We start from the raw sequence: 12478 nt of genomic DNA on the forward strand, positions 1-12478 counted from the left end.
AGGAAACTGAGTCAGAGAGGTTAAATGATGGGTTGAAAGTCACAAAGCAAGACTTGCGCCTCAGGACTTCCCTGGCGGTCCAGTGGTTAAGAACCTGCTTTTCAATGCAGGGGACGTGGGTTTGATCCCTGGTCTGAGAACTAAGATCCCATGTGCTGTGGGGCAACTAAGCCTGTGCAACACAACTAGGGAGCCCCGGAACTCTGGAGCTGGGGGACACTAGACAGAAGGCGCTGCACCGGGAGGAAAGATCCCACCTGCTGGGGCAACTGAAACCAGGCAGAGCCAAAATAAATACATACATATAGGGGGAAGAAAGCCCTGGGCTGGATCGGGGGCAGCTCCTTTTGGGCTCCTGGTGCCAGAGTTCACCCTGACCTTCCCCTGGGCCTTAAGCGATGCTACCGACTCTTTAGCAGTGCTTTTACTCGGTCAAGTCCAGTCCACACAGCGAGGACGCGGGCAGGCTTCGGCTCCCTTCGCACCCGTGCGCCCCCACCCACCGCTTTTCTAGCAGGGCAGCTCCAGGTCCACCAGCTGAGCCTGGTGCTCCTCCTCCAGCCTGACCGCATCCGCCAGGGCTCAGGCCCTAGGCCCGGGTCCACGTGTGCACTGTGAGCTGTCCCGGGTGGCCACATGTACCGGCTGGCTGTGTGGATCCCCCTTGCCAGGCAGCACACAGCCCCACGCGACCCTCTCAGGGTGTCGCAGTACCTACATGTCCACGGCGGGGCCGCAGTCCGTAGTGAGCGAAAAGGAGCCCTCGGACACGGCCAAGACCAGCACGTGCCACTGGCCGTCCACCAGAGCCGGGCTGCGGAAGGACACGCGGGTCTGCCAGGCGCCTGCCCCGTCCTCGCTGAGGAAGAGGAAGTGCAGCTGGGTGGGCGAGTATCGCAGGCCCAGCAGCAGCGAGTCCCGCTCCTCTGCCACCACCGCCAGCAGGTACTCGTTCTTCTGCAAGAGAGGGGGCGGGTGAGGTGAGGGGCGGGGCAGGTGGTGGGCGGGGTAGGTGAGGGGGCGTGGCGGATGAAGGGGCAGGGCAGGTGAGGGGTTGGGGGCGGACAAGCGAAGGGCCAGGGTGGGTGAAGTGGCAGGTGAGGGGCAAGTGAAGTTGCGGGGCAGGTGAGGGGTGGCAGGGGCGGAGCAGGTGAGGGGGCGGAGCAGGCACGGGAGCAGGACAGGTGAAGGGGCAGGGGAGGGGAGCAGGTGAGAGCTGGGGCTCCAGACTGTAGTGCCTGAGGCAGTAACCAGAGTCTGTGATAAAACCAAACCAACCGCTGGAGTCCCTGAGGACAGCTACTGTCAGTGAAACAGAAAACTGCGTGTTGGCGAGGATGTGGGGAAATTGGAGGCCCTGTGCGCTGTTGGTGGGGATGGAAAATGGAGTAGTGGTAATACTAATAAAAAACAGAAAGGAACGTTGGGGTACATGTGCCTTTTTGAACTGTGGATTTCTCAGTGTATATGCTCTCCAATTAAGAAATAAAAAAATAAAACAATAAGGAGACTCCTCAAAAAATTTATGTGGAATTACCATCTGACTTAGCAATTCCACTTTTGGCAGACACCCCAAAGGACTGACAGCAGTGTCTGGAAGAGGCAATTGTACACCCCTGTTCTTACCTGTGTTACTCTCAAAAGTTAAAATGTCACAGCAACCAGTGTCCATCAATGAAGAAACGGATAAGTAAGATGTGGTGCATTCATGCAATGAGATATTATTCAACCTTAAAAAGGAAGTTCTGACATCAACGTGGATAAACCTTGAGGACATTACGCTGGGTGATGTAAGCCAGTCACAGAAGGACGACTAGTGTAGAGTGCACTCATATGAGATGGCTGAAGGGGTCAGAGTCTGAGACAGAAAGTGGAGGGGGTACCAGGGGCTGGGGGTGTTGGGAGCTATTATTCAGTGTCGGTAGAGGTCCATTTTGGGGAGGATGAAAAAGGTTCTGGAGGTGGGCGGTGGTGATCACTGCACAACAGTGACTGTCCTTACTGCCACTGAACCACACACTTAAAAAGGGCTAGAAGGGAAATGCCACTTTACATGTATTTTTCCACAATTTTAAAAACCTCTCACAACCCGCATGATCACCATCTCCAAACACCAGCAACCCCAGCTGAGCATCACTTTCCAGCTTGAACCACAGAGAGACCATACATACTTGACTGTTTGTTAATGCAACTTAGAGTCTGTTCATTTCTAGCCTAAAAATAAAGAAGGCTGAGTGCCAAAGAATTGATGCTTTCAAACTGTGGTGCTGGAGAAGACTCTTGAGAGTTCCTTGGACAGTGAGGAGATCAAACCAGTCAGTCCTAAAGGAAATCAGCCCTGAATATTCACAGGAAGGACTGATGCTGAAGCTGAAGCGCCAATACTTTGGCCACCTGATGCGAAGAGCCGACTCACTGGAAAAAGACCCTGGTGATGGGAAAGAGTGAGGGCAAGAGGAGAAGGGGGTGACAGAGAATGAGATGCTTGGATGGCATCACCAACTCAACAGACATGAGTTTGAGCAAACTCTGGGAAACAGTGAAGGATAGGGAAGCCTGGCATGCTGCAGTCCATGGAGTCACAAGAGTCAGACACAACTTAATGACTGAACAACAATTTCTAGCCTAATATCACAAAAAGGTAAAGAACTGAAAATGATTAAATCTGCATGCTAAGCAGATATGTAAAATATAGAATATAATCTTTTAGCAAGTCTTTGCCCATGTGAAAGTGTGAGTGAAATTTCAAGCAAGTATTACACTAAAACAGAAAGCCTTCATGGTCCTCAAGTTTAACAGCTAATTTACTAACATCCATGTGAACAGTTTGGGTCACTTGGCCTCTGCCCACTTCGGCGCCAAGGGAACACTTGTGGCCCCTGTGCTTATCTTCCTGTAGAAGGTATCTCCAGAAGCCACCTCTCAGGAGTGTGTGCCTGAGGGCACAGTGGGACAAAATGCTCACGGTGGTGGTTGGGGCAAGGCAGGGGTTGGGAAAGATGCTGATGTCACAGCAAGCGAATCCGGGCTGGACAGGCACCTTCACTCCCCCCACGTTCACCTCCCAGGACCACAGGACCTGAGCAACCTGGTCCTTCCCAGCAAGGGCAGGAGCCCCACCCAGTGTGCCTGCCCAGAGCAGTCAGGCCACTGCCCTTCCAGTGGCTTGTCACTCACCCCCTAGAAATACTTGTAGCTGGAGAAGACCAGTATCTGGTCAAAACCCTGGGTTTACCCTCAGTGAAGGTGAGATGAACAGAGCAGATCAGGTGATGAACTGAGTTTATTTATCCCAGTGCCCAAGGGGGTGCACCCAAGGTTGGAAGTCAAGGCCAAGTGACCCAGACATAGGACCTGGAGGGGTAGGGGGGCAATGACCCAGAGACAGCTGGAGGCGATTCCTGGGAGGCAGGAGCCCTGGGAGCCGTGAGCTTGGGGTTCCTGGGGCAGGAGTGAGAGGCCAGTCAGTCAGGACAGTGGAGACATTGGGGAGCCTGTCCTGAGTGAGGGCAGCCACCCAGCTCAGGTGAGGACAGAGGGAGGGTGGGAGGACCGAGTCACAGGTGGGACCTGAGGCTGGCTGGCCCACAAGTGATGTGCCAGGTCAGCAGCAGGGCTCTGGGGCTGAGACGGGGACACAGCAGGCTGGGCGGGAGCATGTAGGGTGGCAGAGGAGGGACACAGAGGAGGCCGGGCGGCAGCAGCTTGGCTGGCAGGAGGAAATGGGCACGTAGCAGGCAGGGCGGCACACAGGGCGGCAGAGGAGGGACACTGAGGAGGAGGGTCTGCAGCAGGATGAGGGGGCTGAGCAAGGGGAGGCCTCACAGCACACGGGCCTGCAGCAGACAGGGGTGCAGCAGACGGGCCTGCAGCAGACAGGGGTGCAGCAGACGGGCCTGCAGCAGACAGGGGTGCAGCAGATGGGCCTGCAGCAGACGGGCCTGCAGCAGACAGGTGTATAGCAGACAGGCCTGCAGCAGACAGGGGTGCAGCAGATGGGCTCACAGCAGGCCTGCTGGCAGGGGGAGGAGGTGCAGCAGGAGGGCTGGCAGCTAGACTGCTGGCAGCATGAGGAGGTAGAACAGGGGGAGGCCTCCCAGCAGACAGGTGTGCAGCAGACAGGTGTGCAGCAGACAGGCCTGCAGCAGACGGGCTCACAGCAGGCCTGCTGGCAGGGGGAGGAGGTGCAGCAGGAGGGCTGGCAGCTAGACTGCTGGCAGCACGAGGCTGGGCAGGAGCTGCTGCAGGCTGGCTGGCAGCAGGGGCGGGACTTGCAGCTCACTGGGGCACAGAGGAGGGTCAGGTGGGGGGCTGGGGCGCAGCAGCTGGGGGCACAGCAGGGGGGCTCGCAGCAGCTCTCTGGACAGTCATACATCAGGTCGCTGGAGCAGACAGACAGGGTGGAGGCTGCCATGGTGGAGACGGTGGGGTTGGAGGAGGGTTTGAGTGTGTGTGAGTGTAGAGCTGTGTGTGTGAGGTGCTTGGGATGCAGGGCTTTTATACCTGGCCCCTGGCTTGTGTTGTCCCCACAGGAGACTCCCAGGCCCTCCCTTCCTTGTTGGGGTTGAGAGCTGGCTGCAGGAGCCCCTCATTAGTGCTGGCGTAGTTTCCACAATTGTTTTCACTCATTAAACCCGTGAGCATAAATATACTGCGTAAATGTTGCAGGATGTTTTTCCATTTCTCCTTTGTTTGGCTCCAGAAAAGATATAGAAAATATCTGAGGTAAGATCCTAAAGGAAATCAACCCTGAATATTCACTGGAAGGACTGATGCTGAAGCTGAAGCTCCAATCCTTTGGCCACTGATTCAAAGAGCTGACTCATTAGAAAAGATCCTGATGCTGGGCAAGATTAAAGCAGGAGGAGAAGGGGACAACAGCGGACAAGTTGGTTAGATGGCAACATTGATTCAATGGACGTGAGTCTGAGCAAGCTCTGGGAGATGGTGAAGGACAGGGAAGCCTGTTGTGCTGTAGTCCATGGGGTCACGAAGAATGGGACACGACTGAGCAACTGAAAAACAGGAACAATGCTGGGTGAAGGAAGGAAGGAAGGAAGTTTCCTCAGTAAGGAAGTTTCCGCAAATAGATGAGGCAGCCCAGGCACAGAGACGTTAAGCAACCATCTCCAGGTCACACAGCCCAAAGTATTGAGAAGGTAACAGGCAGGAAGGCCAGGGGTCTCCAAATGGAGGAAATAGGCTGCAAGTGTCAGACATTTTTATCTCTCTCAAGCGGCAGGAGGAAACAAACTAGTGATATTTTTTCCTTCTCTATACAAATTTGAAAGGAGGTTTCTCTTAAAATACTGTGTTGCCGTAATGACACCTGGTTTCACCTGAAGTTAACTATTCTCAAACCTTGAGTTAACCAATGCATTTTTCTTATGGAAATGTTTGTCTTAAGCTATGTTAATGTGCTATGCATTTACCCCAGACTCTGTCTTCAAGTCGGTTCTGCCTAATGGCTCAGAACCTACTTGACAAAACAGTATGTTATACTCAGATATTGTTCCCCTAATCTATGTAAACGAAACTACTTGTATGGTAATCTGCCCTTCTACAAGATTTAAGTCAATTGTTTTATGGCCCGGGATGAATCATCTGGTGCCAAGATTATCCCAAAATGCATCTTATGGATGAGGGGCCTGGTGCCATTCTAAGTTTAAAGACATTCCTTTCTTTCATTAACAGACTGCTAGTGACTATATAACATCCAGCTGAAGACTAGCAGGGGGGTACTTTTTCTGCCCCCTTCTGATGCCTATGTCAGAAGCTTTCTCTATCTCCTTTATACTTTAATAAAACTTTATTACGCAAAGCTCTGAGCAATCAAGCCTCATCTCTGGCCCTGGATTAAATTCTTCTCCTCCGGAGGCCAAGAATCCCGGCGTCTTTTCGTTCAGCAACAACCTTTCATCATCAGGACTGGGACTGGAAGCCAGCCGTCTGTGTATAGGATCGAGGCTTTTACCCAGGCCTTCCCCCAGGCCAACTTCAGTGCTACTTGCAGAAGGAAGCACGTGTCCAGGGAAGCTTAGCACCAGGCAGCTGAGCTGAAAATTTACAACAGAGGCGGGAAGCAGCAAAATTAACACCACAGAAAATCAACTCTGTGGTTTCCAGCACACTGCTAGTTCCTCCAAACTACAGAGGTAAAGTATGCGTGTTTGCTCAGGGGCTCAGTCGTGTCCGTCTCTTTTTGACCCCATGGACAGTAGCCCGCCAGGTTCCTCTGTCCATGGCATTCTCCAGGCAAGAATACTGGGGTGAGGTGCCACTTCTTACTCCAACAGAGGTAAAGCATAAATCCCCAAATATGATGAGAGAAAATGTAATAAACAGACCATGTGTTTCACTGACACCAAACATGATCGCACAGTTGCTAACAAGGAAGAAGGAAGAGCTAGGATAGAACAGTAAAGACAGGACTGAACACAAACCACTCTGAGCTGAGCGAACCAAGGTGCGTGTGTTTGGACTGGAAGGGCCTCATGAATTCAAGAGCATTGGAGTTTTAGAGCCCACCCTAGTCATACATTGGCAGAACTGAATGAAGGGCAGCTCCATCTCCAGGCAGGAAGAAACGGCCAACAGTCTGGAAATGAACCCTGACCGGTCGGACCCCATACCTCTCCCACCAAACAGTGAGAGACACAGAGCTCTGGGGGAACACTGGGGACTAAGACTGATTTTTTTCTTTTTTCAAATTATTACAGCATTCTCCTGCACTGGCAGGCCAAGTCTTTACCAGTAGTGCCACCTGGGAAGCCCCTTATATATTCCTCAAGTAAAGAGAACAGCAGTGTGTTTTCACATAAGCAAGAGCTTGGAAAACACTCTACTCATGTTTCCCTCCTGGAGAAATATTTAAAGAAACAAGACCAACGATGGGACTCCCCTGGAGGTCCAGTGGTTAAGGATCCACCCTCCAGTGCATGGGGTGTGGGTTCAGTCCCTGGTCAGGAGGCCAAGATCCCACACGCCCCTCAGCCAGAAAAACTGAAACACAGAAAAGAAGCAATGCGGTAAAAAATTCAATAAAGACTTTAAAAATGGTCCATGTTAAAAAAGTCTTAAACACAAAAACAGAAAGAAAGAAGACAAACGGCCCAAGTGATGTCACATACAGGAGCACATGGGGAATTAGGCAGGTGTAGGTGCAAAGAATTGATGCTTTTGAACTGTGGTGTTGGAGAAGACTCTTGAGAGTCCCTTGGACTGCAAGGAGATCCAACCAGTCCATTCTAAAGATCAGTCCTGGCTGTTCTTTGGAAGGACTGATGCTAAAGCTGAAACTCCAATACTTTGGGCACCTCATGCGAAGAGTTGACTCATTGGAAAACTCTCTGATGCTGGGAGGGATTGGGGGCAGGAGGAGAAGGGGACAACAGAGAATGAAATGGCTGGATGGCATCACCGACTAGATGGTCGTTAGTTTGAGTGAACTCCGGGAGTTGGTGATGGACAGGGAGGCCTGGTGTGCTGCGATTCATGGGGTTGCAAAGAGTTGGACAGGACTGAGTGACTGAACTGAACTGAAGTGAACTGAGGTGAGAAGAAAAGGAAGAAAAGTCTAAACAGAGTTTAGACCTTAAACAGGGTACATACAGTGTCTGACCCTTCTCAGGCAGTGACCCTGGTGAGTTCTGATACTTTATTAATATCAAGTGTATTGAAACACTAAGCTTTTGGATTGTTGTTGTTGTTCAGTCACTAAGCTAAGTCCAATTCTTTGTGACCCTATGGACTGCAGCACGCCAGGCTCCTCTGTCCTCCACTGTCTCCTAGAGTTTGCTCAAATTCATACCCACTGAGTTGATGATGCTATCTAAGCATCTCACTCTCTGCCTCTCTCTATTCCATTTGCTATCAATCTTCCCAACATTAGAGTCTTTTCTAATGAGTCAGCTCTTCCCATCAGGTGGCCACAGCATTGGAGCTTCAGCTTTAGCATCAGTCCTTCCAATGAATAGTCAGGCTGATCTCCTTGCTGTCCAAGGGACTCTCAAGAATCTTTTCCAACACCACAGTTCAAAAGCATCAATTCGGAGGAGGAGCCAAGATGGTGGAGGAGTAGGACGGGGAGAACACTTTCTCCCCCACAAATTCATCAAAAGAACATTTAAACGTCGAGTAAATTCCACAGAACAACTTCTGAATGCCGGCAGAGGACATCAGGCACCCAGAAAAGCAATCCAACTCTTCGGAAGGAGCGTGACTGAACAAAGAGAAGAAATACAGCTCCACCCATCAGAACACCGACACAAGCTTCCCTAACTAGGAAACCTTGACAAGCCACCTGTACAAACCCACACACAGTGAGGAAAAGCCACAATAAAGAGAACTACACAAACTGCCAGAATACAGAAAGGACACCCCAAACTCAGCAATTTAAACAAGATGAAGAGACAGAGGAATAGCCAGCAGATAAAGGAACAGGATAAATGCCCACCAAACCAAACAAAAGAGGAAGAGATAGGGAATCTACCTGATAAAGAATTCCGAATAATGATAGTGAAATTGATCCAAAATCTTGAAATTAAAATGGAATCACAGATAAATAGCTTGGAGACAAGGATTGAGAAGATGCAAGAAAGGTTTAACAAGGACCTAGAAGAAATAAAAAAGAGTCAATATATAATGAATAATGCAATAAATGAAATTAAAAACACTCTGGAGGCAACAAATAGTAGAATAACAGAGGCAGAAGATAGGATTAGTGAATTAGAAGATAGAATGGTAGAAATAAATGAATCAGAGAGAATAAAAGAAAAACGAATTAAAAGAAATGAGGACAATCTCAGAGACCTCCAGGACAATATTAAACGCTACAACATTCGAATCATAGGGGTTCCAGAAGAAGAAGACAAAAAGAAAGACCATGAGAAAATACTTGAGGAGATAATAGTGGAAAACTTCCCTAAACTGGGGAAGGAAATAATCACTCAAGTCCAAGAAACCCAGAGAGTCCCAAACAGGATAAACCCAAGGCGAAACACCCCAAGACACATATTAATCAAATTAACAAAGATCAAACACAAAGAACAAATATTAAAAGCAGCAAGGGAAAAACAACAAATAACACACAAGGGAATTCCCATAAGGATAACAGCTGATCTTTCAATAGAAACTCTTCAAGCCAGGAGGGAATGGCAAGACATACTTAAAATGATGAAAGAAAATAACCTACAGCCCAGATTATTGTACCCAGCAAGGATCTCATTCAAGTATGAAGGAGAAATCAAAAGCTTCTCAGACAAGCAAAAGCTGAGAGAATTCTGCACCACCAAACCAGCTCTCCAACAAATACTAAAGGATATTCTCTAGACAGGAAACACAAAAATGGTGTATAAATTCGAACCCCAAACAATAAAGTAAATGGCAACGGGATCATACTTATCAGTAATTACCTTAAATGTAAATGGGTTGAATGCCCCAACCAAAAGACAAAGACTGGCTGAATGGATACAAAAACAAGACCCCTACATATGTTGTCTACAAGAGACCCACCTCAAAACAGGGGACACATACAGACTGAAAGTGAAGGGCTGGAAAAAGATTTTCCATGCAAATAGGGACCAAAAGAAAGCAGGAGTAGCAACACTCATATCAGATAAAATAGACTTTAAAACAAAGGCTGTGAAAAGAGACAAAGCAGGTCACTACATAATGATCGAAGGATCAATCCAAGAAGAAGATATAACAATTATAAATATATATGCACCCAACACGGGAGCACCGCAGTATGTAAGACAAATGCTAACAAGTATGAAAGTAGAAATTAACAATAACACAATAATAGTGGGAGACTTTAATACCCCACTCACACCTATGGATAGATCAACTAAACAGAAAATTAACAAGGAAACACAATCTTTAAACGATACAATAGACCAGTTAGACCTAACTGATATCTATAGGACATTTCATCCCAAAACAATGAACTTCACCTTTTTCTCAAGCGCACATGGAACCTTCTCCAGGATAGATCACATCCTGGGCCATAAATCTAGCCTTGGTAAATTCAAAAAAATAGAAATCATTCCAAGCATCTTTTCTGACCACAATGCAGTAAGATTAGATCTCAATTACAGGAGAAAAACTATTAAAAATTCCAACATATGGAGATTGAACAACACCCTGCTGAATAACCAACAAATCACAGAAGAAATCAAAAAAGAAATCAAAATTTGCATAGAAACGAATGAAAATGAAAACACAACAACCCAAAACTTGTGGGACACAGTAAAAGCAGTCCTAAGGGGAAAGTTCATAGCAATACAGGCACACCTCAAGAAACAAGAAAAAAGTCAAATAAATAACCTAACTCTACACCTAAAGCAACTAGAAAAGGAAGAAATGAAGAACCCCAGGGTTAGTAGAAGGAAAGAAATCTTAAAAATTAGAGCAGAAATAAATGCAAAAGAAACAAGAGACCATAGCAAAAATCAACAAAGCCAAAAGCTGGTTCTTTGAAAGGATAAATAAAATTGATAAACCATTAGCCAGACTCATCAAGAAACAAAGGGAGAAAAATCAAATTAATAAAATTAGAAACGAAAGTGGAGAGATCACAACAGACAACACAGAAATACAAACGATCATAAGAGACTATTATCAACAATTATATGCCAATAAAATGGACAACGAGGAAGAAATGGACAAATTCTTAGAAAAGTACAACTTTCCAAAACTCGACCAGGAAGAAATAGAAAACCTTAACAGACCCATCACAAGCACGGAAATTGAAACTGTAATCAAAAATCTTCCAGCAAACAAAAGTCCAGGTCCAGACGGCTTCACAGCTGAATTCTACCAAAAATTTAGAGAAGAGCTAACACCTATCCTGCTCAAACTCTTCCAGAAAATTGCAGAGGAAGGTAAACTTCCAAACTCATTCTATGAGGCCACCATCACCCTAATACCAAAACCTGACAAAGATCCCACAAAAAAAGAAAACTACAGGCCAATATCACTGATGAACATAGATGCAAAAATCCTAAACAAAATTCTAGCAATCAGAATCCAACAACACATTAAAAAGATCATACACCATGACCAAGTGGGCTTTATCCCAGGGATGCAAGGATTCTTCAATATCCGCAAATCAATCAATGTAATACACCACATTAACAAATTGAAAAACAAAAACCATATGATTATCTCAATAGATGCAGAGAAAGCCTTTGACAAAATTCAACACCCATTTATGATAAAAACTCTCCAGAAAGCAGGAATAGAAGGAACATACCTCAACATAAGAAAAGCTATATATGACAAACCCACAGCAAACATTATCCTCAATGGTGAAAAATTGAAAGCATTTCCTCTAAAGTCAGGAACAAGACAAGGGTGCCCACTTTCACCATTACTATTCAACATAGTTTTGGAAGTTTTGGCCATAGCAATCAGAGCAGAAAAAGAAATAAAAGGAATCCAAATTGGAAAAGAAGAAGTAAAACTCTCACTATTTGCAGATGACATGATCCTCTACATAGAAAACCCTAAAGACTCCACCAGAAAATTACTAGAACTAATCAATGATTATAGTAAAGTTGCAGGATATAAAATCAACACACAGAAATCCCTTGCATTCCTATACACTAATAATGAGAAAACAGAAAGAGAAATTAAGGAAACAATTCCATTCACCATTGCAACGAAAAGAATAAAATACTTAGGAATATATCTACCTAAAGAAACTAAAGACCTATATATAGAAAACTATAAAACACTGGTGAAAGAAATCAAAGAGGACACTAATAGATGGAGAAATATACCATGTTCATGGATTGGAAGAATCAATATAGTGAAAATGAGTATACTACCCAAAGCAATTTATAGATTCAATGCAATCCCTATCAAGCTACCAACAGTATTCTTCACAGAGCTAGAACAAATAATTTCACAATTTGTACGGAAATACAAAAAACCTCGAATAGCCAAAGCGATCTTGAGAAAGAAGAATGGAACTGGAGGAATCAACCTACCTGACTTCAGGCTGTACTACAAAGCCACAGTTATCAAGACAGTATGGTACTGGCACAAAGACAGAAATATAGATCAATGGAACAAAATAGAAAGCCCAGAGATAAATCCACGCACATATGGACACCTTATCTTTGACAAAGGAGGCAAGAATATACAATGGATTAAAGACAATCTCTTTAACAAGTGGTGCTGGGAAATCTGGTCAACCACTTGTAAAAGAATGAAACTAGAACACTTTCTAACACCATATACAAAAATAAACTCAAAATGGATTAAAGATCTCAACGTAAGACCAGAAACTATAAAACTCCTAGAGGAGAACATAGGCAAAACACTCTCTGACATACATCACAGCAGGATCCTCTATAACCCACCTCCCAGAATATTGGAAATAAAAGCAAAAATAAACAAATGGGACCTAATTAAACTTAAAAGCTTCTGCACATCAAAGGAAACTATTAGCAAGGTGAAAAGACAGCCTTCA

At 46.2% G+C, this 12478-nt stretch overlaps 2 protein-coding genes across 2 annotated transcripts in view; both read right to left on the bottom strand.

The window, feature by feature from the left end:
* The window catches only part of TSPEAR (thrombospondin type laminin G domain and EAR repeats), a 177531-nt gene that overhangs the window by 24266 nt on the left and 140787 nt on the right, over positions 1 to 12478 (bottom strand). Inside the window, 1 exon segment of the mRNA NM_001206810.1 lies at positions 719 to 957. Coding sequence (NP_001193739.1) covers positions 719 to 957 — 239 coding nt within the window.
* KRTAP10-11 (keratin associated protein 10-11) lies at positions 3288 to 6169 on the bottom strand. Its single transcript, XM_015473842.3, has one exon. It carries the CDS (start codon positions 4412 to 4414, stop codon positions 3605 to 3607), a length of 810 nt encoding a protein of 269 aa, XP_015329328.1. The 5' UTR covers positions 4415 to 6169; the 3' UTR covers positions 3288 to 3604.

Source organism: Bos taurus, chromosome 1 (assembly GCF_002263795.3).
Source record: "Bos taurus isolate L1 Dominette 01449 registration number 42190680 breed Hereford chromosome 1, ARS-UCD2.0, whole genome shotgun sequence".
In the NCBI taxonomy this organism is placed as follows: Eukaryota; Metazoa; Chordata; class Mammalia; order Artiodactyla; family Bovidae; genus Bos; species Bos taurus.

What these genes read in the sequence shown, in the direction of transcription:
- KRTAP10-11 (XM_015473842.3), bottom strand. Translation starts at nt 4,414, where the DNA reads ATGGCAGCCTCCACCCTGTCTGTCTGCTCCAGCGACCTGATGTATGAC.